General features: G+C 39.0%; 1 protein-coding gene across 7 annotated transcripts in view; it reads left to right on the forward strand.

The window, feature by feature from the left end:
* Nucleotides 1-22969, forward strand: part of MORC1 (MORC family CW-type zinc finger 1) — a 351409-nt gene extending 328440 nt beyond the window's left edge. For 5 of the 7 annotated variants that reach the window (XM_079922605.1, XM_079922604.1, XM_079922607.1 and 2 more), the window contains 5 exons: nt 1584-1730; nt 9807-9894; nt 11347-11400; nt 19023-19217; nt 22265-22969. In XM_079922605.1, coding sequence (XP_079778731.1) covers nt 1584-1730; nt 9807-9894; nt 11347-11400; nt 19023-19217; nt 22265-22357 — 577 coding nt within the window. In that variant the 3' untranslated portion in view covers nt 22358-22969. Of the gene's footprint in view, nt 1-1583; nt 1731-9806; nt 9895-11346; nt 11401-19022; nt 19218-22264 lie in introns of those variants that run through there. The other 2 variants (XM_079922603.1, XM_079922608.1) reach the window with 2 other exon arrangements.
* Nucleotides 22970-25451: the final 2482 nt, after the last annotated feature.

The following is a 25451-nucleotide window of genomic DNA, read 5'->3' on the forward strand; positions in this document are numbered from 1 at the left end:
TTACTTTTAGACTTTTATGACCTTGTGTTTTTTAAAAATAATCTTTGAGTCATAACCACAATATGAATGTTAGAACTATTATCCAATTAAAACAATCTTAATGGGAGAATCTTATCAAATTCATTAGTAGTGGTAGTAATAATGGAGATGATTATAATAACATTGATAACTAGGTACTGTCTGCTGAGCACTTACTGTTAGTAGGCATTGAGCTAAATTCTGTGTATGTATTATGTAATCCTCAGCACAGCTCTGTGAGGCAGGCACTATTATTATTTGGCAGAAGAAGAAACAAAGGTTCAGGGAGGGATCTCTGTGCTCCGGTGTAGTGCATTTTACCCTCCACCTCCCACCCCAGCACGAATTTCCAGCATCCCAAAAATGGTAAAAAAAAAAAAGAAAATTTAAATTTAAGGACTTCTTTAATAAAATTTCAGCATAAAAGAGGTTATAATTAATAGGCTTCAGACATTGTGTGAGTGTTCTTTAACAGACAATTAAGCATTAGTTATAACACAGTGTTCTTAATCTTATATAAAGTATCAGCTGAAGTTAGGCAGTATAATTACTGACAAAGAACTGTTGACAGTAGAAACATGTTCCATTTGATATAAGCTATTACCCAATTTTTTAAAAAAGGTCCATACATTGTAAACATAGGAAACTCTCTAGAGTTGCGGTCTTAATTCATGGACGTTAGCATGAAGGGATTACTAAAATCTCCTTTTCACTTGACAAATAAGACCCTACGTGATCTGGCCCCCACCTGCCTACCCAGCTTCGCCTCCCGTATCGCGTGTCCCCCAGCCCTCCTGAGCTTTTTTGTTCCCCCGGTACTGAAAGCCTTGGGGCTCATTAACACACTACACACTACTTTTTGCATCCTCATTGTGAGCTCTTCTCCACGCTGCAGCCAGTTATCTTTTTAAAACATGTATCAATCAGCTCACCTCACTCCCATGGAAGAAACCCTCCAATGGTAGCACCTGCTCTGCTTAAAATAAACTCCAGTCCCCACCCCATGGCCAGTGCCTCTCACCTCCTCTCTCTGCCTCTTCTTCCTGTGCACTCCCCCCCTGCAGCCCTGGCCTTCTCGTGTGTCTCTCAACAGCCCTACCTTGTTTCTCCCCCAGGATCATTACACTCCACCTGGAATGCTCTCCTTCCACCAGATCTTGACTACATATTTCTTTCAGCTGACTTTGCTTTATTTCTGGACCTACCTTCTGTACTTACCTTCCCCCAGGCTAAAGTAGAACTTGGGTTTAAAGCCTCTTTCAGCAAATAAGAGACAAATGGTATATGACTACTGTTATTAAGAATAAATTACTGCCAATTCTATTTAATTGGGGCTACCCAAAAACCTTGAAACAAGATTTGTCAGGAATAAATAGTAATTCTTATACCTGAGAATTGATTTTATATAACTACTTAAATGACAGTTTTCAGCATTACATCTATGTCCTAGCTTTCATTTTTTGCGTATTAACATCTCATTTGTTGTGTATTAATATTTCTGAATTTATTAGTATCTAATGTGATTTCTACTTAGAAACTATAAACCTTGGCTTGTTTTTGCCCAGTAGGCCAGTGGAAGATTTAAATTCAAGTTCTGGATATGAAGCCAGCGTGTCTGTGAGGGGTGGTTGTAAAGTTGCTTCTTCACTGACAACATCTTCTCAAAGCACATCTGTCAAGGAAACAGTAAGAAAACTGACATCTAATTTAAGGTAAAAATACTTACTAGCATATTTCTACATATGCTTTGTTGAATTTTCTAAGCAGTGACAATTCCTGATATTCTTTTCTCTGTTGGGTGGTGATATTATTGAGAAAATTCAATAAAATGACTTTATGACTTGTCTCCTAACTGCACTGATTTAGATATAACGTGGGTGACATGTCTTTTGAAAGAGAACTGTTGTCACTAACTGCCCTCTTGTTACATGGTCCAGCAATATGGTGGATGTTAATCCTCTCTCCAGTGTAATAAAGAACCAGGATTTGTAAGGATAGAAGACAGGACAGAAAGGGCTTTTAAAAACAGATGAATGGTAGTGTATATATGTCCATGCCACTATCTCACTTCGTCCTAGCTTACCCTTCCCCCTCCCCATGTCCTTAAGTCCATTCTCTATGTCTGCGTCTTTATTCCTGTCCTGTCCCTAGGTTCTTCAGAACCATTTTTTTTTTTAGAGTCCATATATATGTGTTAGCATATGGTATTTTTTTTTCCCTTTCTGACTTACTGCACTCTGTATGACAGTGGGAAGCAGCCGCATAGCACAGGGAGATCAGCTCAGTGCTTTGTGTCCACCTAGAGGGGTGGGATAGGGAGGGTGGGAGGGAGACGCAAGAGGGAGGAGACATGGGGATATATGTATATGTATAGCTGATTCACTTTGTTATAAAGCAGAAACTAACACACCATTGTAAAGCAATGATGCTCCAATAAAGATGTTAAAAAAAAACAAAAACAAAACCAAATAGGGGCCATTTATAATGAACGGGGCAAAAAAAAAAAAGAATTCTTACTGAATTTCTTCCTTCCTTCCTTCTTCCCTCCCTCCCTTTCTTTCCGTTCTTTCTCTTTTTTTTTTTTTTTACTGCCTCACGAAGAGCCTCATGACATTATGGCCTTCTAGAAAGTCTCTTTTTGTAGCTTTAGATACTGAACTTATTGAGAGAAACTGAGTTGTACTTTTTGGTTCAGTGTACAATCTTAACATTTGTGGGCATGGTTAATGAGGGGTTTAAATGTCTGGATCTCAGTTCTCAAAGGATGGAGACAGGGAGGGGGTAAAGTCCAAGGTTCAGAGTTTTTCCAGGTAGGGACCAATGATAGGAGAGGGCTTTACAGTCAAGCCAAAGAAGTTAGTGTACAGAAGAGTGCTCTCAAATAGGTGTCATATGAGCAGGTGGGGGACAGTAGCAGAAGCACCACTAAATTAGTATAGCCAATTGGTTTGGCTGGGCTTCACAAGCTTTGAGGGGCCTGGGTGAGGTAAGAGGCTTTCAGCAGAGGGAAATACAACATGCTCTAGCTGGCAGTATTTTCCCTTAGGATGTTACTTTGACTTTCTGATCAGTGACTGACAAAATCTTCCTGAAGAAAGGAGTTGGCAAAGGATAGAAACAGGAAGGAAGAGAAAGTTAGAGGTGGGGCATATATATAGGGAGCTATGGCCCCTACGCAGGTCCAGGATAGGGTCTAGGTTCCTGTGTGTGACAGTAGACTGCAAACCACTGGAAGCCATGAATTGCGTTCTGCAGTTGCCCTGGGCTTTATGGAAGTTTCTGTGTCTAGGGCTGCGGGGCTGTGCTTACATGGATGAGGGCCCCACCTACCATCCTTTAGGAACACACACCTAACATCCGTCCTGCCCTAGGAGAAAGGAGGACGCTCTTGTTATATTCAGGTGGATCCAACTTGGACTTTGCATCAGGACACATTTTCACTAATGACACTAGGGATCCAGAGACAAGTCACTGATCAAGGAGTGAAGCCAGAGTGCTGCATTCCTGAACAGTAAGTTCTGACTACCAGCTCTGCACAGTGTCTGGGTTGGCAAGCTTGCACGAGCCTGGGAACGGGACAGAAGCAAGCCAGACCTCAGGGTTGTACAAATATTATGAGGTTGAAAAGGCCGTTCGTCCAGTGATCTGGATGGATGTCAGTCTCATACTGCCATGGCCTACAGTATAGTCCCTAGAAAATGGGATTCTCCAACCATCTTCTTGCCTTCTATCAGTGTTCTTCTGGACGTAGTATGTAAGATCCTCATCCTTGATGTTGGGTAGGCTTAAATTTGAATCCTGGTTTCTTACTCACTAGTTCTGAGATTCAGGCATGTCAATTGGTCCCTAAGACATGGTAGTATGGAAAAAATTATATATCAGTATGCCTGTGTATATCTGAATAAATGTGTGCATATTATTAAAAAATGTATGGATATGACATGTCAATGACTGGGACATTGCTTCAAGTGAACCAGGCCTTCTTGATGATAATAATAGCCACTGTTTATGAGTCATTATTATATTTTACACAGTCACCTAAGTGCTTTGTATACATTAGCTCCTTAGACAAACTTACAAGGCTGGTATTATTTTTAATTTTTTTTTTTTAAAACGCTAAACTGAAAAAGAGAAACTAAGTAACACCCAAAATCACAAAGACAATTACACAGCTACTAAGGACAGGGCTCCCTGATTCGGAAGCTCTTGCTTTTAATCGCGGTGTAGATATATACTCACACATACATATGTACATACTTACGTATATACACACACACTTTTTGTAGTATTCACTACATATACCCACACACAGACACCCACACACGCTTTGCTACTCTCTGCACTATGAGCCTGGAGAGATTTGCCTGGTTGTGTTGCAGCAGAGTTTGGATGTACAACTGTGCATTATCATTTTCTTTATTTTTTCTTGGCTAATTTTTGTTCTGCCTCTAAGTGTATCATCATTATTCATTTTCATGAGTTACATGTGATCAAAAAGGAGATAATCTGATTGAGTGTACTAAGGCTTTAAGGTGCATCCACCTCTATAATTAGGCATCACTAGAAAATTTAAATTTCCCAGAAACCATCTCCCTAATGAACATGTAGAATCTTTAGTACTTGAAATCATCATACTGTTATCAACTGAACACTCTGAAAGCCAAATGAATTGATAAATAAGCTCCTTTCTGTACCAGCTTGAATTTTTTTGTGGTGATTGTTTTATAAAAATATTCAGTGGGAAAAGGATTGTACACAACACAAGGCTTTAACTGGAACAAAAGGAGCTCCTCATTTACCAATTTCTCTTTTGCCTTTGGCAGCATGTCATATGTTTTCTCACATTTCACCAGTGAAAACAGATTTCTTGTCTTCTTTATGTTTTCTTCCCTGTACTGCACTATTCTATTGTCTGGTCCACATATTAGTCCTTGTGTTTACTAGACTTTAAATTCCTCCAGGCATGAAGATTGTGGCTGGCCATGTACAGTGTGGAGGGGACCATGTTCTTTACACTCACGATTGTTCACCAGACTTGCCTTGCTTGTCACAGATAAGAGAGCAGTCAGGCCCTTTGACCTTTGAAGTGTGTGGAGTGTTCCCTCCACTTGGTTCACTTTGAACATGACATCATCCTTATCCCTTCCTACACTGCTAAATGGGCCTCTTCTATTAGTTTCATGTTATAAATTAATAAAAAATAGTCGTTCTTATTATCCTTTTTATCACCCGATTATGCTCAGTTTAACATTTTCCTATCTTGCATTATGTTTTGTTTTATGTGTATTAATTTATTTAATCCCCAAATGTAGTAACTCCTTTGAAAACAGATTGAATTTTCCACAGTGTCCAATGTGTATTAGTAGATTTTCAAAAATAATTTTAGTTAAATTGAAAGGGATTAATGTAAAAAGCAGTGAATAGTACTACTGGATATTAAAGTATTTTCAAATAATGGAGTGCAACTGAGTTGTGTGAACAAATCAGAGGTAAATAAGGTAAACTGAGATCCAGATTGTTAAATTTTACCAAATGGTCCTAAATATTGAAGCAGTATCAAATCTCAAATCACTTTCAACAACAACAACAACAATAATAATAACATTTTTTATGCACTTACTATGTGCCAGGCACTGTCCTAAGGGCTCTGCATATGTTAACTCACTTAAACCTTACAACAACCCTATAAATAGATACTTTTATTATCCCCATTTTACAGATGAGAAAATTGAGGTATGCAGAGGTTAAGTAATTTGCCCAGCATTACATAACTCTTAAGTGGTAGAGCTGGGATTTGAATATTGGCAGTGTGGTCTCATAGTCCTTACTCACAAATGCTAAACTATAATGCCTTGTTTTAGTTTATCGTTGTATATGTAAACTCGATATAAGTCAGGCTTCATTTATTTCACCTCTACAAAAGTGCAAACATGCTTCATGTTATCTTAACTTTTAAAAATACCAAAAATAAATTTTAAAAAGAAAGTCACTTTTTACAGGTTGCTGCCAGTTACTGAAGCAAAAGAAAAGACCACAAAAAAAAAAAAAAAAAATTAGCAATTGAGGTCTATCAAAAACCAGGACTGACTCCTGGTTTTAGAAAGTGGAGCCATGCCATTTCCATAGCCTTTCACTGGGTTGAAGGAGAGAGTTTCGCTCTACCTCAGGTAGGAGGCTTGCTCTTCTCCTTAGCCAAGACCAAGCTTATTATTAACTAGTTTACTCTTTAAAAAGAACAGCAGGGTAACCAGGAACCTCTGTGTATCTCTGCTCATGTCTAGAAAGAGCAGAGTTATATTAATGCAAGAAAGATTTTTCTTGAGGAAAAATTACCCTGTTGAGAAAGGATATGACCATGGAATGAAAAGGAAATGGCCCTTAGCTGGAGCTTTTCAAAGCTTGGTCGTCATATATGGAGACAGAGCTGATTTAGTGTTGTAGCTCAGCTAGTCGAACTCTATAAAAATTTCCAACTCAAACTTGTAGATACGGATATGGTTTCTGTAGGAATTCAACTGAAATGGGCATTATAGCCAAGAACCTATTACAGTCCTGGGTGCAAACAATAGCTCTGGAAGATCTTCAGGTTACTTATTTCTTGAATCCCCAAGAAGAGAGATAATGTTAATAAAGACAAATTCCTGATTTTATTAGCAAGTTTGGAGGTGGAACTATGAATAAAAGCTCCAAGGGAAGAAGGGGTATTCTTGGTAAGAAAAGACTCCCCTTGAATGGTAGCACTTGGTTCTTGAGTCCCTCCAAAATACACAGTATCCATTTCGATACTCCAGACACCAGGTTATTCCTATAGTTCTGTGCTGAGCACATCGTTGAAGGACCTTTTGTGAATTAGAGGATCACTGTTTCTGTCTTAAAGGAAACCTGAAGTTTGAGGGTGGAGAGAAGTTTGATTATATATACCCTCCTCAGGAACAAAAGAAGGTGTCATTGAAGAATTGCATCGAAGAAAGGGACTCAAGACAATAAATGAAGGAATTTTTAAAGAGTTAAGCATCTACATTCAGCCCCCACATTTATGATTTTTGGTAGCTTACAGTTTTTAAGAGGATCTAACAGTTTTCCTGGATTAATTTTTCAGGAAAAGGAAAATGCGGAGGTCTGTGCGTTTGTGCTTAGAGACTACAGGAGCAGGATAATTTGTCTTCCTCTCCAGTCAGTCTCGTGGGACAGAATCCCCAAGGGAAGAGCCTTTTAGCAGAAGGGAGATGGAGGAGAGAGTACAAAGGTGGATACTAAGGTCTTGGGGGGAGAGGGGCAAAGGAGAGTACAGGTGGGCGTGGAGATGAGGATCCTTAACAATTAGGGAACCAGAGAGGTTCAAAATAGGAATAAGTCCTTAATCAAAGAGCTTCCATAGGGCTTCCCTGGTGGCGCAGTGGTTGAGCGTCCGCCTGCCGATGCAGGGGACGTGGGTTCGTGCCCCGGTCCAGGAGGATCCCACATGCCGCAGAGCGGCTGGGCCTGTGAGCCATGGCCGCTGAGCCTGCATGTCCGGAGCCTGTGCTCCGCAACAGGAGAGGCCACAACAGTGAGAGGCCCGCGTACCGCCAAAAAAAAAAAAAAAAAAAGAGAGCTTCCATAAAGATGACATGAAGTTTTGTATATGAAGCCTATAGCAACACTTAGCACATTTCCAGCACTTTATAAAGAATGGATGAATCTGACCAGGGTGCTCAATACCGTCAGAAAATACTCAGTTCCCCAACATATAGTGCAGTTGGCCTGGCATTCTTCCTTCACAGGCTGTACCCCCCTGCCCCACACAGCTAGCTGACTCCTACTCTTCCTTTGGGGCTTCCCAAATACGAATTTGGGCCCCGCCTCTAGGTAGCCATGGTGCTGCATTCCCTTTCTAGCTTCTGTCACACTGTATTGGAATAGTTTTCTTCCTTGTCTGCGTTCCCTTCTAGGCTGAATTCAGTGTAATAAGAATGTATTGGGTTCCTAGCATGGGGCACGATGCCAGGCTCTGGAAGGTGCACTAGATAAAGGCTTTGTTTTAGTAGCATTCAGGGAATGTCTGTGGAATTAATGAGCTTGAGGATATTGAGAAAATACAACATGATGAGCTACTTGTGACAAGTGATTCCAATAAAACCTTTACATAAGATGTTTCACTTTAAAATAATCTCTCCTTCTCTCTGTGTGTCTTTGTCTCTTTACCTGTCTTTAGAAATAATAGTACACACGTGTGAGACATTATTCAGACTATAATGGTGTTTCATGTAAATTTTGATGTAGAGATTTCACAGACTGAGAATCATCCAGAACTGATTCAGAGCTTTGTCTCTCCCCAACCTGCCCCTTCACCCTTTCCCACTCCCCACCAAATGCCACCACCTCCGAATATTTGTTTTTCTAGAAATACTTCCTTGGAAGATTGCTGATTAGCTCTAAGTCTAAACCCCACAGAATTTATGCCCACCATGAAAAGGACCAATACTCAGGACCAGTACAGGGGTTTCAACCCTGTATTGGAGGAAGGGAGGCTGGATTTAGGGGAGGAAGGAGGTGGTTTGTATTTAAAAATACCTCTCACCACTTCTCCTCCACAAAACCTACCGTAAACTTGACCACAGGCCTCCTTTCCCTGGGACTCCACTTGAAGCTTTTCTTTCTATGCCATCTGATTTCTGCTCAGCTCAAATACCCAGAAGCCCTTTCTCATCCTGCCTCTTCCCTACTCATCTTCTTACCAGCCAGGCAAATAATTCTGAGGACTGTGTGTGTGTGTGTGTTACATTTGATGTTGTGAAATGCTGAGGATTTTTAACTTTTTGGATTGAATCTCCTTAAAATTACAAATGAATATTGCCACAAATAATATAATTAAAATACTAGGAATGTAAATTATATAAGAAATAGCTGTCTTATCCTTTGTGTGCCATGTTATTTTATAATTGAAAAATTTTGTAAGTCCCTTGGGTAATATACATGAAGTTCTTGGAACACTTCAACATAAAACACTCTATATACTTTTAAGATGTGGTAACTGTAAATTTCTAGATTTCATATTCTCCCAGGAGTGAAATGTATGTCATCTAGGGGATTAATCCTAGAAAAGCCATCACACTAGAAGGGTGGGGTGCTCCTGCCTTTTGACAAAAGGAAGCACCTGTCAGAACAATGCTGTCTGGAAAGAGCAGGGTCCATGTATGATTTCTAGGGGTAGTCCCGGAGGCCCCGATGAAAGAATTACTCCGAAGAGTTAAGTTCTTTGGTTTTCTTAGGGAAAAAGTCAGTAAGCCTGTAGTCAGCCTCTTTTCCTCCGGGAATTTTGCAACGCTGACTTAGCTCTCTGCCAAGGAGAAATTCAGGTAGGTGCAAGGCTTTCCTGGACTGCTTGGTTATGCATGGGCATTGTGAGCTCACGCTTGCTTGCTTTAATAAACATTTTAAGATAAATGTACAGAGATATCCCCTGTACCCTTTACCCAGTTTCTCCCAATGGTAATATTTTGCAAAACTATAGAACAATATGGAAATTAGGATATTGACGTTGACACAGTCAAGATACAGAAGACTTCCATCACCACAAGGATTCTTCCTGTTGCCCTTTTATAGCCATGGCCTCCTCCCTCTCCCCAGTCAATGCCTTTTGAAGAACACTTTGATGCCACTTATAAAAACAAACTACTTGGCAGGCACAAATGTTCGTCTTTGCCAAGATATTTAACAAAACCCAGGAGATAGAGCCAGTTCGGACACATGAGCACTGCATCTCTTTTCCTGGTGTATTCTCATCTCTGCTGTGCTTATATTCCTAGGGAGATTCTTCTGTATTTTTTCCCTGAGTATTGTCTACCATCAGAATTCGGCCACACGTCTCTGGAGGAACTTACAGCAAGTTTGGAGGCAAGCTGACTTTTTTTGAACTTTGAGGGAATGACAGAACACCCTGAATTGAATCTTCAGTGAAGAAAAATGTAAAGGGTTACCAATGAGAGGACCTAGAATAGCTTAAGTGAATGACGATGGGGATCTTTGTACTAAGTGGGTAACTCGGAATTAAAACTGCATGGGAAACCAGCATGGCCAAGGTTTAAATAAACTCTGGGAAGATTGTACAAACTGAGAGTAGTCAGTCTCTGAGATGAAAAGAGACAGGATATAGTCCTTAACTTCTCTCCCTGCACCAAAAATAGTTCCGATCCCTTAGATACACTTCCTCAGCTACCTTTTATGAGGAACTGAGGTGAAGATTGGGTTAGAATCACTAAGACGTCACAGGGAAAGATGAAGAAAATTGCATTTACCAAATCTCCTCTCAGAGGCAATACTATATATGATGGGAAGGAAAACTTTGATCAGCAGCTACCTGGGGTGCACAGGGTGAGCCTGGCACTGGCCCACAGTGGGCGGTCCCTGAGCTGCTGAGTCACAGCAGGCTGTGGTGAAGCTGAGTGAGGGGTGCAGGCCTCAGGCCGCCAGAGCTGCTCACGGGACTGGAAGAGCCCCGCCAGGTACAGGAGGGTGGGGGCCTTCTTCGCCACCCTCATGCTCGGTGTTGCTTGTGGAAGGGATGGATACACATGAAAAGCTATCAGTGAAAAGAGCACCACATGATTAATTTGCACGGGTGCCATGTGTCTTCATCTGATCCTGGATGAAGTCCTACATCATTGTTTCTGCTTCTTCACCGTCTACTCTCACCTCATTCTTTCCCGTGGGGCTTCTGACTCAACAGCGTCACTGGGACTGTCTTGTCAAACCACCAGTGACCACTGTGCTGACAAGTGCAGTAGTCACTTATCTTACCTGACCTCTTCAGCCCAGCTGACCACTCTTTCTTTCTTGAAGCACTTTCTTTATGTAGCTTCCTTGACAACACACTTCTCATTTTCCTGCTTCCCTCCCTCCCATCCTCTGCGCTGGCAGCTCCTTCTCTATTTGGTTTCTAAATGTCGGTGTGTCTGAGGGCTTGTTCCTGGACCACTTTCTTCTCTCTATTAAATGTTGTTTCTAGGTGACCTCAGCTAGTCTCTGACTTTAAATACTATCCCACATGCCAGTGACTCTCCCCGGTCTATTTCTGTGGCGTCCCCATCCAAGATATCTAGACTCCAACGGCTTTATTATTTATCATTTACTTTTCCTTCACCTTGATTTTCTTTTTCATCTGAAAAATTTTAAAACCATGTTGTATAATATAATTAGACCCTGGCTTAAAAGACCCACAGCACCAATGTTGGCAAGTTCTAGGCTTTGATGCTTTTTTATACTAGGTACTTGCATGTTATAACTCTACTGTAGACAGCTCATTCCCTAAAAGTTAATATCCTGTTCTGTTATGATTTATGAAAACAGCTGGAGCAATGCCCAGAACAGACAAACAAGAAGCTGAAAATGTGTTTCAACCAGGTAAGCTTCCTTTCAACGTAATCATTTATATTCTAAATGATCCTGTATTCCAAAGGAGAAATAATATATATTTCTAAATGTTAGGTTTGAAAGGAAATCAAATTTGCATTTACTTATCAAGACTTAGATTAATCTGTAGCATATCAGATGCCACAAAGCAACATCTTTTTGAATTTTAAAGATGCAAATGTTTCCAAACCATAAAGCTTATGAAACACTTGGAGTAGGACTATATTTTGAACAGGAAACATGACATTCTGAGTCTTTAAGCAATAGGTTCACTGGATCCTTGAGACACTGTGCTAAATCAGAAATCTTTTGTATAAAAGTCTTTAATTATTTTGGACAATTTGATATCTCTCTGGGTTTTTTAAATTCTATCAACAGTTTTTTTTAAGTTTATGATTTTTCTATTTTAAAAGCAGCTATAAAATAATGCTAATAAAAGAAAGTAAAAGGAATTTTAAGAAATTCATCCATAGTCCCAAACCATTCCAAGATCACTGGTATTTTTTGGTGTGTTTCACTACAACCTTTCTCTCTCTCTGGGTAGATGGTTTTTTGTTTTTGTTGTTTTGTTTTTTTTTTACAGTTTTCTTATAATACTGTGTATCTAGTTCTTAAAGGTTTCCTTGGTGGTGGCAGGGAAGAGTCCATAGAGTCCTTCAGTTCTACTAGAGAAATATCTCAAAAAATCATATGCCCTCAACTTCCTTAAATCACAATCAAGGGAACTGAGACTCCAAGATGTGAACCTGGCCCAACTAACACAGGGGATTAGCACTGGAGCCAGTACAGCCACTGAGGTTCCCAGATACTTCATGGAGGCCACAACAGTCTAGAACTTTTCATGGCACCAGGATCAATATTGAGATGCTTAGGTTTCTGCTGACACTTCACCTGTGTTTGCTCAAACAGGTGCACCAGCTCTATCACTAGCACATATACTAGCATCTTCTTCCAAGTGCTTATGCTTACAGCCATCTTCTGGAAAACTCTCATAATAATATGCAAGACTGGGAGGTGAATGATGCTTCCTGGAATTGTGCACAGCACAGCTGTAAGCACAGGCGCCGCCTCATCTCTTTTGTGGGGAATGGAATATGTTTGAATATTCATGTTTTATAAATGAAATAGAATTGGGAAGTAAGTTCCCCAAAGCATATAACTAGGCAAACTTGAAATGAAAATTAGAACCTAAACTAGATTTCTTCTTAGAAAGGCTGTGTCACAAAGTGTTTGGATTTTAGGGTGTGCCTAAATGTAATACCCCTGTTGATATATTTGCCTCTGATATTTCTGCCTGAGTGCCTACTGGCCTGTGATAAGCAACTGGAAATGAAGGAATATTGTGGTTCTTAATTTCTCATCACTGTTCAACTGAAAATTGAATTTATTTTCTGAGTAGCATTTTTGTTGAAAAAGCAGTAATTGAACATTTTCGGTGTGAAGACTTAGTTGTCATTTCCTAATTAGAGTAAAAGACAGCTTTTATCCAACATATTTTTGACCCTATTCTAGCACTATTATTATTATTATTTTACTAGTATTATTTTCATCAGCAAATCTAACACTGTGATTGATTAAGAGCCACTAGCTCCAGGCACTAAACTAGGCCTTTTATATATGTTACCTCATTTAATTCTCACAACTTTGGGATGTATAGCTGCCACTATCTCCATGTTAGTAATGAGGAAATGGAGAACCAGAAAGATAACATTCCAATGTCATGATGCAAGTAAGTAGTAGATTCAGGATTGGAACCCAGATTTGTGCCACTCCAGAGCTCTCTTCACTACCTCACTTTATTCCATCTCATTCTTATCCAGACTGTAATACTTGATCCTTATGATAAAGTTTGCAAGTATTACTTGCAGTAGGTATACTACAGCTTCTCAGCCTATTGGCATAAAAGAATTATTGTTTACTTACTAGAGACCTTGACATTACATGGTGAGATGTATATGGGGAGATGCTGACAGTAAAATATGGTGTGGGGAGGGCATGCGGTAGGCAGGTTGTTTACTGTCCCACCAGGAATTGTCCGAACTCTGTGGCAGCCAGCTTGACAAATCACCAGTAGGGTTCCTGGATCTCTTGACACATCCTTATCTACTGGTTAGGGAACTCTGATTTAACTATTTACACTAAAAAACTTAGAAATTTGCTAAGAATTAGTTTATCATACATCTCAGCGTATCCAAGCTTATACATGTCCTTCATGTCTGTTTCTAAATGATATTTTTTCAGTGTCTACACTTAGTAATGGAGCCAAGTTGTTGGGTCTTGGAGGCCAGACTGAATAAGTGTTTATTCAAGGTGTTAGCATAGATGATGAGTAGAATCCTCGTAATGTTCAGGGCAAATGGAATTCAAAGAATCAAAGCAAGATAAACAGTCAAGAGACCATGAGTTCCTGTTGAAATGGAGATGTTGCAAGCAAAATACAGAACAATTGGAATCATGATTTTCTTCACATGAAACTGGTTTTAAGGACTTTATTAATGATTAGTAGCTTTAAGTGGATGGTTATAAAAACTATTGAAATCATTTATTGAAATCCATGTAGGGTTAACTCTATGCCCCTTGCTTTAAGGTGTGTACGTTTAATAAAGGGAGGACCCTTTGTAAAGCACAAACTTTTTTGGTCACCCGCCCTGACCACATCAGCAGTGTCCATAACTATTAGAGTAGCAGATGATTCATGACAGCATTGGTGGTCCTTTGCAACCCAACCTGAACCACCATCTTTTATTCTTTCCTCTTGCAAGCCATCTGCTCCATCCAAAATGGAGTTGCTCCAACCTACTAGACTGGCCTGCCTCTGAGCGTTTCCCCGTGCTGTCCCCTCGAATACTCTTCTCCACTCTCCCAGTCCACGGTTGGCCTCTGGAAATCCTGCCCACCCTTTGTACAGCCTGATCAATGCTACCTTCTACATCAAGCCTACCTCAGTCTCTCCGTGTGAAATTAATCTTGACTTCTGTGTTCTGAGAGGACCTTAAAACTCTACTTTAGCATTAATTAAATTTTCTGCCTTGCATTACAGTAGTTTCCTGTATTTTATTTTCTCCTCAACTAGATTATTGAATCCTTGAAATTAGCAATCCTCTCATATCCTAGCAACATCAATAAGTAGCTTTGAATGCATCTGGACCTTACTATTGTGCATTGACTCAAAGTTGATTGTTTCTGCTGTAGTGTCTGCCCACACAAACACATGCATATTCTTGTAAATAGGGTGCAAAATCTATAGATTTTGTAGTCCTGCCTTACTTTGTGCAAACTTATTAGGATTCTGGAGCTCCAGAGCTGCCAGAGCTCTGACTTTTTAAATTCAAGGCAGAAAATTAAAATCTCAGTTGAATATTCTTTCTTTCAAATCCTAATTCCATTCTGAATTAATGGGGTTTGGAAGAATTCCATTTTTGATCTGCCGCAAATACCTCTACAAGAGTGAGTTTAACCAGCAGAACTAAGCCTCTCATCCTGTTACAATTCTATACTCACCTTAATTAAAATGTTAAAACAACCAGAAGTCCTTTTATATTGAGCTTTAAAAGTTGTCAAAAGTGTTACCTTTTTTAGAAACCTCATTGAGATGTTAGCCTGAGAAAGCAAGAAGCATAAGTCAGGAAACTGGCTAAACTGGCCGCTAGTGCTTGAAGGAAATACAGTTTGCTGGTTACAAAATAGTGAACGTTGAGAGACTGAATATGATTTTGAATGTAGCATGCTGTATAAACATTCTTTTTTTCATTTTTGAATTTTATTTTCTTATACAGCAGGTTCTTATTAGTTATCTATTTTATACATATAAGTGTATACATGTCAATCCCAGTCTCCCAGTTCATCCCACCAACACCACCACCACCCCCGCCGCTTTCCCCCCTTGGTGTCCATACGTTTGTTCTCTACATCTGTGTCTCAATTTCTGCCCTGCAAACTGGTGCATCTGTACTATTTTTCTAGGTTCCACAAATATGCGTTAATATACGATAATTGTTTTTCTCTTTCTGACTTACTTCACTCTGTATGACAGTCTCTGTATCCATCCACATCTCTACAAATGTCCCAGTTTCGTTCCTTTTTATGGCAGAGTAATATTCCATTGTATATATGTACCACATCTTCTTTATCCATTCGTCTGTCGATGGGCATTTAGGTTGCTTCCATGACCTGGCTATTGTAAATAGTACTGCAATGAACATTGGGGTGCATGTGTCTTTTTGGATTAGGGTTTTCTCTGGGTAGATGCCCAGTAGTGGGATTGATGGGTCATATGGTAGTTCTATTTTTAGTTTTTTAAGGAACGTCCATACCGTTCTCCATAATGGCTGCATCAATTTACATTCCCACCAACAGTGCAAGAGGGTTCCCTTTTCTCCACACTCTCTCCAGCATTTGTTGTTTGTAGATTTTCTGATGATGCCCATTCTAACTGGTGTGGGGTGATACCTTATTGTAGTTTTGATTTGCATTTCTCTAATAATTAGTGATGTTGAGCAGCTTTTCATATGCTTCTTGGCCATCTGTATGTCTCTGGAGAAATGTCTATTTAGGTCTTCTGCCCATTTTTGGATTGGGTTGTTTGTTTTTTTAATATTGAGCTGCATGAGCTGTTTATATATTTTGGAGATCAATCCTTTGTCCGTTGATTCGTTTGCAAATATTTTCTCCCATTCTAAGGGTTGTCTTTTCGTTTTGTTTATGGTTTCCTTTGCTGTGCAAAAGCTTTGAAGTTTCATTACGTCCCATTTGTTTATTTTTGTTTTTATTTCCATTACTCTAGGAGGTGGGTCAAAAAAGATCTTGCTGTGATTTACCTCAAAGAGTGTTCTTCCTATGTTTTCCTCTAAGAGTTTTATAATGTCCGGTCTTACATTGAGGTCTCTAATCCATTTTGAGTTTATTTTTGTGTATGGTGTTAGGGAGTGTTCTAATTTCATTCCTTTACATGTAGCTGTCCATTTTTCCCAGTACCACTTATTGAGGGATGTTATCAAAATGGTATCATATAGTAGGTGTCACTTTATGATTGGCTTTATTCACTCAACATAATGTCCTTCAGATCCATTAAGTATATCAATCGTGTGTTTCTTTTTATTGCTGATGAGCAATACTGTTATTTTTCTAGGTAATATTGTTTTTTATATTTTTAATTTTATTTGTTTTGGTTTGTTTTATTATTGTTGTTGCTTTTTACAAGAAAGTGTTTCCTGGCTGTTGTTTAGGATGGCAAAAGCTTATAAGATTCTGAAGTTCTGAAAACTAAGAACTATAATTGGCTGCTGACATCTGAACTGTCCATGACTCTGTCCTCATTATTCCAGCTGTGTTGAATTATTTACCCTACTCTACCTTCAGGCCGTGGGAGATCTCACTTCCTGCGTTTGACAGAAGCCTCCACGGGAAGCACCTGTGAAGCTTCTTGGAGGAGGTGGTTATCGCCTTAGTTTTAAGCCATCAACTTCTTGTAGGTTGAATTGAGCATGTTCAAAAAAGGATGCCCCTCCAAGATCTCAGAATGTAGCCTGCATTTCAAGGCAGGTTTGGCCCTCGTATTTGAAGTCCCTTTGCTGTTAATTCTGAACATCTGCTGTCCTAACTCTTCACTATTTAGTGCCCTGTGGCAGGTGTTGGAAATAGAGAGGTGTACAAAACCAATTTTTTTTTTTACATTGAGGTTACGTTCCCGAGGGAAAGATAGATAACAAACACTTAAATAAAACATAAATAAACATACAATGTGATGTGCCATAAAATGTGCAAGGCCAGGGGATAGACAGTGACGGTGTGTTGGGGAAGGGGAGGCTATTTCAGATACAGAGAGCAAGGAATATCTGAGCCATGTTTTCATACTGGTTGAGACCAAGAGTGAGCCTTGTGTATATCTGGAGCTGAATCTGCTGAACAAAGACAGCAGCAAGGGCAAAGGGTCTGTGGCAGGAGGGAGCTTGATGTATACCTGGAAGGGCGAGGCCTAGAACTCAGGAAATGAGGTAAGAAGAGGCAGAGCCAGGTCAAGGATTTCAGAGTCTAATTCCTTGTGCCCTCACACAAACATCCAGGCAGTGTAAGTCTCTAAAGAAATCTAAGATTTCTTTACGTGGCAATCTACAGATTTCACAATTAAGTCTCACCTTTAATACAACATATGAAATATATGTGTGAATGTATGTGTGTATATATATAAACGCACACATATATGGCCATTGTTTACTACTGTGGAGTGGTATTTGGGTCCTTGCTCCCAAATATTCCTCTCAGTTAGTAGCACATGAATAGTATACATAATTGGAGGTAAATTAGTGATGTCAATCCAACTCAAATACCTTAAGTCAGGACTTTAATGCTCTTCTATTTAATGGAGACTCCACACCCGCCTCTCAACTCTAATAATATCTGTGCCTTACTTGGGGCACAATACATTTTCTCCCATAAAGATACAATATTTGCATACTTGTATTATCTCATTTTGTAGACTAGAAGCTTCTTGAGAGCAAAAACTGAATCTTACGTATCTCTGCATCACCTATAATAAAATTCAGTGCCTTGAATTTAGGAAGTAGTTGGTGAACGTCTATTAAACAGAATTCAGTATACTTAGGGGGTTTTGTTTGTTTGTTTAAATTTTATAGAAAAAGGAGAAATGTGTGAGGTCAATGAGTGCTTAAAGGGGATGATGTGGCAGTGTTGGGGAAGGGCCTGCATGTATTAGTGAGTGTAATGGAGGAGGGTGAAGGGGGACAGGGTGGACCCAGAAGACAAACGAGGCTACCGTACAATTTTCCTGGCAACCCAGCATATTAGAATACAGAAATCTTCTTATTGCTGAAACATTCAAATGTTTATCAAAACAGGATTTGCCCTGTATCTCTTTTCTCAGAATATCCCCCGGCCCTCTCAAAATGTTGATACAGGCAATTAATGTCATTTTGAAATTGAAGCATTTGACCACTCCATTACTTCTTTCTATTCTGTGAGTGTCTCAGGTGCAACACGAGCTCTTGGAAAATAACCAAGACTCTTGAATTAGCAAAGGTCACATGCGTTAGTATATAACCGTACTCTTTATATCAGATTAGGGAACCCAAGGAGAGTGGCAGACTAGGAATTCCTCTTACTGTAGCTTCTGTGCTTTTCAGATGCTACAGACTTGAGTTATAAATCACACATTTAAAGCCCCAGGTGGCTGGACACTCTGTCGTTATCTGTGAGTTACTGTCGTCATCTGTGAGTTACTGGTGCTGTGGCGAGTAGTCACAGGCACCTATCCTCTTTGTGCCTTGAAGAATACGGTAGCCCTGGTAGGAGAACAAATTCAAGCATTACTAGGTTTCTTCTTTATTCCAAAGCAAGGGTTTCTGAGCTGACCTTGGCGTGCCTCTTTATATTATAGTTACTGGACTATTGTGCATTTTTCCTTCTTTCTCTTCCTCTTCCATCAGATTGTTAGTTCCTTAAGGGATCAACATATCTTAAATGTAGACCACCCATAGTACATATGTACAGAGTTGACACGTGGTATATATGTGTAGGATTGGAATATGATATTTTGCTATTAGGGAGGAAAGTAATATTTTAAAAATATACTAAAACTGTTTTTAAAACATTCCCAGGTCCGTAATGTTTACATGGTCCAATATGAAAAAAAACTAAAGGAAACCATGCAATCCATTATCTATGATGCAAACAGAAGAGGAGTGCTTAATGAAGTATCCCTGGGACAATGTGAAAAAAAAAGAAAAGTCACTGAAGACAAACTGAATAATCTTCGTGTGAAACTGACAGTATTATTGCAGAAACTTCAGCTGGTAAGAAATGAAATTTTATTTGAGTAATAGGAACACACATTGTGTAGAGAGCGCTGGGCTAGCTTCCTCTCCTAATGTCGTCATCCACTTATGACTTTGGACGAGTCACTTAACCGAGCCCTAACTCTCTCTTAATGGATATTGAAATCACAAATAAATGAACTTTGAAAGTATAAATTAGAACACTGTTTTAAAGGCCTATTATATTTTCCCTTTAAAAAATCAGAAGCTTTGCTTGTGCTGTTGGTATAGTTCGATCATGCTGTCTCCTCAGTAGCATATTTCCAGTAGGAAATTTTTTCCTAATTTTTTCAGACAACAAAATATTTTAATTTTTATCCTAATACAGAGGTTAAAAAAACAGACTCTTCTAATCTTAGAGGAAAATATCATGTAACTATGAATTACTGTTCTTCTTGTTTATTTATATATTTGAATGCATAAAGAATTGGGCTTCTATGATAGATTGAGCCAGTGAGGAAATACCCATCTTCTACTATAGCATATACAAATGCTGGGGAGAAAACATCAAAAATTAAAGTATATATATCCAATGTTGAAAAATCTTTCTGTAGATGCTAGAAATAAATTGAGAAATCAACAGTGAGCCCAGGAACTATGACTGTGTTTCTCAGCTTTCCTTGGGGTATAAACGAAGGTTGTTCAGTGGGACTCCTAGGAAAGCTCCCTGAGAGGGGGTCAGAGAGCTCTCTGGGGGCCCGCAAGGGCAGGTCTGTGTCTGGAGCAACTTGGCATCATACACTCAGCACCCAGCACTTTGTGTTGCTTCCCCAGCACTGGTGATGGAAACCTGGGCACTCTCTGGGCTGCCTCAAGACTAGCCTTTGGTTCAGTTTATTGTCATGGTAAACTGGAAGCTCCTTAGAGATCATCTAGCCTGCTTTAAAAAAGTATATGGAAATAGGGTCTGACGGGGAGAAAATTGTCTCAGGACCCAGACAAAACTCAGACATAGGCTCTGAGTCTGGAACAGGAGACAGGTCCTTCCTGGGCCATGCAGGGAGAGAGAGCAGGAGCTGTCTCCCAGAGAAACCTGCCTGGAGGCCTGGAGGACGGCTTTGCCCATGAAGGGGGTCGCGGAGAGACAGACGAGGAAACTTGCTGAGCATCAGTATTGAACATGATGAGCATGGACTTTGAAGCCGACTGTCTGGTTTTCAGTCAGTGTGAGAGTTCATTGCTCTTTCAAAAACTACACATCTTTGGATTTGCTGGGATTTCTCTTATGTAAAATACAAAATAAAAACACAGAAAGTATTTTTGATTAAGTATATAGCCAAAAGAGACGATCCCTCTCTTCTTGGGTGGTCTAGGCAACAGTTAAAATGTTTCATTATTAAAATAAAAAGGATGATTAAAGCTAACGATTTTCACATAATGGTAATTATATTTGTCCTTCTGTCAACAGTACTACCTAAGCCAATTTGTGAGAGTGGGATTTGAGTGGAGCTCCTTTGGGTTCTTGTGGCTACAGAGGGTGGTGAATGTTTTTGCATGTGAAAGGTCTGGTGGAGCCTCACACATGGTAGGGTTTCAGTGATGACTGTTGTTTCACTAACAAGAACAACTAGAGAGACCAAAGAAGTTCTTTATCATAGTAATGGAATACCACTGTCTATCAAGAAAGTTCATAAAAATTATTTGGTTCTCACAATAGCAAATCTGTTCAGCTAGGAAAAACAAAATGAAAGAATAGCAGTTTACTCTTCCTTCTGTGTCAAACCCCTGGGTTCCCTCACAGTAGCCAGAGTAATTATACTAACTTAATTTGTTTTATTCACAAACATTAGTAAAGAGGTGAAGGGCTTTAGCCCACAGAATGTGAAATGTTTTATCCAGTATCATTGTAGAGGTACTCAAAAGGCTCCTGCCCAGATATGTTTACTCTCATCCTCCACTTGAAATTTACATTCTCAGTGCCTTTAATTGCGCGAGCAGCTACCATGGAGTAGAGCAGACACATGAGATGCGGTGGACCTGGAACAGACGGTTGGGGCAGCACATGAAGAACCTGGGAACAGGATCAACCTGGAGTCCTAGCAGGAAGTCTAGTCTGCAGGGTAGAAAGCAGGAGCCAAAGGATTAGACCAGACTGAACAGGCTGAGAGCTGTCGGTGTCAGAAAGGATCACACAGGGCATTCCTCAGGGTCAGTGAATATTTGGAAATCCTAGTGAATATCAGTATCATGGAAACCCAAACAGCGTCCTAGTTACAAAGCTGGGACTCAGTACAATTCAGGCTTGTTAGAAGACTGAGCAAATCTAGGGCAAAGGGAGCAAAGCAAAAACACATTTAATGGAACCAGATGAGGGATGGAGAAACTATGATAGTGCCAGACACTTATTGGAAACAATAATAACATTGGGATTATTTCTGAAAGGTCCTTCCTAAAAATTCTCCTGTCCATCAGCGCAGTTGGAGAATGAGTTGATCCCATGGTTGGGCCTGAGGGAGTGAGACTTAGGTCAGTAAAGAGGGAGCATTTGTCCAGCTGTTCATGGATCAAGAAGCTCAAGGAAGGAGAGCTTGAGTTCTCCCAATAGAGAACTGAGGGAAAGAGAAAAGGGGACAGATCAGGGCAGCAAGCCAAAGGTTGTGGGAAAAGATGCTGCAGAGGAAAAAGGAGAAACAGAGAAGTCAGAATTTGCCTACCCGTCTGTTTTGCCTCTAAGGCTAAAAATTCATGAGAGCCTATAACAGAAAAATGAGATGAGGGCGGGGGCTTTAGGAATATGACAAGTAATTATATAGAAGGGGAAAAAAAAAACCCAAAAAGCACAGTTGAACTAATTTCCACTAAAGAAGAAGAAGAAGAAAAAAAAAAGATTCAAGTTCCTAACCACTTGTGAGCATAAAATGAGATTAAATGCAAAAACATTTCAAAAGGTTAAAAGCATTATTCGAATGCAAGCTGGGTTTTGTTGCTACATGAATCATAGGGAAGACTGGTCCAAGGCCACCCAGATTACAGGAATAAACCCTGTAGCTTCTTCCCCTCCTATGATTGTTGCTTCTCTTTTCCAGGGCGGTCCAGCAGGAGACCTGGAGCAAATTGACAGTTATTTAGAAGCTCTGCTTAAAGAAGATAATCTCCTTTTTCAGAAGACTTTTAAATAAAATGACTGCAGGTACAGGACATAGTCTCCTTTCAAAAAAAAGGAAAGTACTTCTCAAAATTAAAAGAAAAGACATTCCATTTTTTAAAATGCTAATAAGAAAAAAAGAAGATTCTGTAAAAATATCTCCTTTGCACTTGTTATTGTAAAGTTCATCTTGTTTAACAGTAAGAAAATTTTATGTTTTAGAAATGGAGACTGGTTTACAATTTGTATGTTTCCCAGTTCTATTCCCTAACTCTTCCTGTTCTCTCGGAAACCATTTCTAGAGTTCTCTAGTTCCCGTGAGCTGCTAAGAAAGATGGAAATGTCATTTAGGCTTAAATTTTGTTTTCACTAAAAAGATTGTAAAAACTGGAAAACAGTGGTTTTTAAGAGCCAAAGAACTACAGAATCACCTCCTTTTGAAACTTGAGTTGAAAAAGGAAGACATTATACCCCTTCTCCACTACAGCCAGTACTCAGTAAAGCAGATAATATACATCCCAAAAGAACTTTGAGGTATATTTTATATGTTAATTTTATTATTGAGTTATAGTAAAAGAGCCAATCTTCTAAGCATAATATGAATACATATTACATATATGTAAGAATTGTGTTTTACATTTTCCTTGACAACTGTTTGTTTTATTTGTTTAGAAATGTCTGCAACTTTGGACAAAAGCAATAAAACATTTAATAAATGTTTGTGTAATTGTATAATTTTAATTTTATGTACATGCACATAGTATAAAATTCAGAACATGTGAAATGGAATACAGTACAGTGAAAAGTCTTCATCCCGTTCTTGTCTTTAGTTACTTAATTACTCTTCTCAAGAGGCATGGTTTTACTAGTTACTTATGAATTCATCCAAAATCAGTCAATGTATATAAAACCATATAAATCATTATGTGGATATAAATATGGATGTAATAGCATCCAGAATATGCTTTTGTTTTTTTCCATTTACTATATCTTCAAGATCATTCCATATCAGGATCAGTATATGCAGCGCTGTCTCATTGTCTTTAAACTGCTCTTTATTATTCGACTCTGTAGGTATACCAAAATTTATTTTAGGTAAATATCCATCTTATGATGGACATTTACATTTTTCTTTTTTTTTTTCTCTTTTATAAGGCTTTTGCTTTTCTTTCTTTTTTAAAAAATTTATTTTATTAAGGTATAGTTGATTTACAGTGTTTTGTTAGTTTCTGGTGTACAGCAAAGTAATTCAGCTATACACATACATAATAGTTTGCATTTGCTAATCCCAAACTCCCGATTTATCCCTCCCTCTCCCCCCCTCCCTCTTGGCAACCATAAGTCTGTTGTCTATGTCTGTGAGTCTGTTTCTGTTTCATAGGTAAGTTCATTTGTGTCATATTTTAGATTCTACGTATAAGTGATATTATATGGTACTTCTTTTTCTCTTTCTCACTTACTTTGCTTAGTATGGTAATCTCTGAGTCCATCCATGTTGCTGCAAATGGCATTATTTCACTCCTTTTTATGGCTGAATAATATTCCCTTGTGTATATATGTACCACATCTTCTTTATCCATTCATCTGTTGATGGACACTTAGGTTGTTTCCACGTCTTGGCTATTGTAAATAATGCTGCTATGTACATTGGGATGCATGTATCTTTTTGAATTATAGTTTTGTCTGGGTATATGTCCAGGAGTGGGATAGTTGGATCATATGGCAATTCAATTTTTAGTTTTTTGAGGAATCTCCATTCTGTTTTCCATAGTGGCTGCACCAATTTACATTCCCACCAACAATAGGAGGGTTCCCTTTTCTCCACACCCTCTCTAGCATTTGCTATTTGTAGACTTTTTAATGACGGCTGTTCTGATTGGTGTGAGGTGGTACCTCAGTGTAGTTTTGATTTGCATTTCTCTAATGATTAGTGACGCTGAGCATCTTTTCATGTGCGTATTGGCCATATGTATTTCTTCTTTGGAGAAATGTCTATTTAGGTCTTCTGCCCATTTTTTGATTGGATTGTTTGATTTTTTGTTATTGAGTTGTATGGGCTGTTTATATATTTTGGAAATTAAGCCTTCATTGGTCACATCATTTGCAAATAATTTCTCCCAGTCCATAGGTTTTCTTTTCATTTTGTTTATGGTTTCCTTTGCTGTGCAAAAGCTTTTAAGTATGATTAGGTCCCATTTGTTTATTTTTGCTTTATTTCTGTTGCCTTGGGAGACTGACCTAAGAAAACATTGGTATGATTTATGTCAGAGAATGTTTTGCCTGTGTTCTCTTCTAGGAGTTTTGTTGTATCATGTCTTATATTTAAGTCTTTAAGCCATTTTGAATTTATTTTTCTGTATGATTTGAGGGTATGTTCTAACTTCATTGATTGACATGCAGCTGTCCAGCTTTTCCAACACCACTTGCTGAAGAGACTGTCTTTTCTCCATTGTATATTCTTGCCTCCTTTGTCAAAGATTAATTGACTGTAGGTGTTTGGGTTTATTTTTGGGCTCTCTATTCTGTTCTGTTGATCCATATGTCTGTTTTTGTGCCAATACCATGCTGTTGTGATTCCTGTAGCTTTGTAGTATCGTCTGAAGTCTGGGAGGGTTATGCCTCCTGCTTTGTTCTTTTTCCTCAGGATTTCTTGGCCAATTCTGGGACTTTTATGGTTCCACATAAATTGTAGGATTATTCTAGTTCTGTGAAAAATGTGATGGGTAATTTGATAGGGATCACATTAAGTCTGTAGATTGCTTTGGGTGGTGTGGCCATTTTAACAATGTTAATTCTTCCAATCCAAGTGCATGGAATATCTTTCCATTTCTTTGAATCATCTTCAGTTTCCTTTATTAATGTTTTAGAGTTCTCAGCATATAAGTCTTTCACCTCCTTGGTCAGGATTATTCCTAAATAATTGTTTTTTGATGCAATTTTAAAACGGATTGTTCTTTTACATTCCCTTTCTGATATTTCATTGTTAGTGCTCATTTTTTTTTTCATGTTTACATGTTCTCATCCTTTTGGATTTACATGCACACAACAGTGAACATTCTTGTAAATATGTTCATTTCACATATATGCAATTATACTTGTTAAATAAACTTCAGAAGATGCATTGCTGG

This window comes from Stenella coeruleoalba (assembly GCF_951394435.1).
Source record: "Stenella coeruleoalba genome assembly, chromosome: 5".
NCBI lineage: Eukaryota > Metazoa > Chordata > Mammalia > Artiodactyla > Delphinidae > Stenella > Stenella coeruleoalba.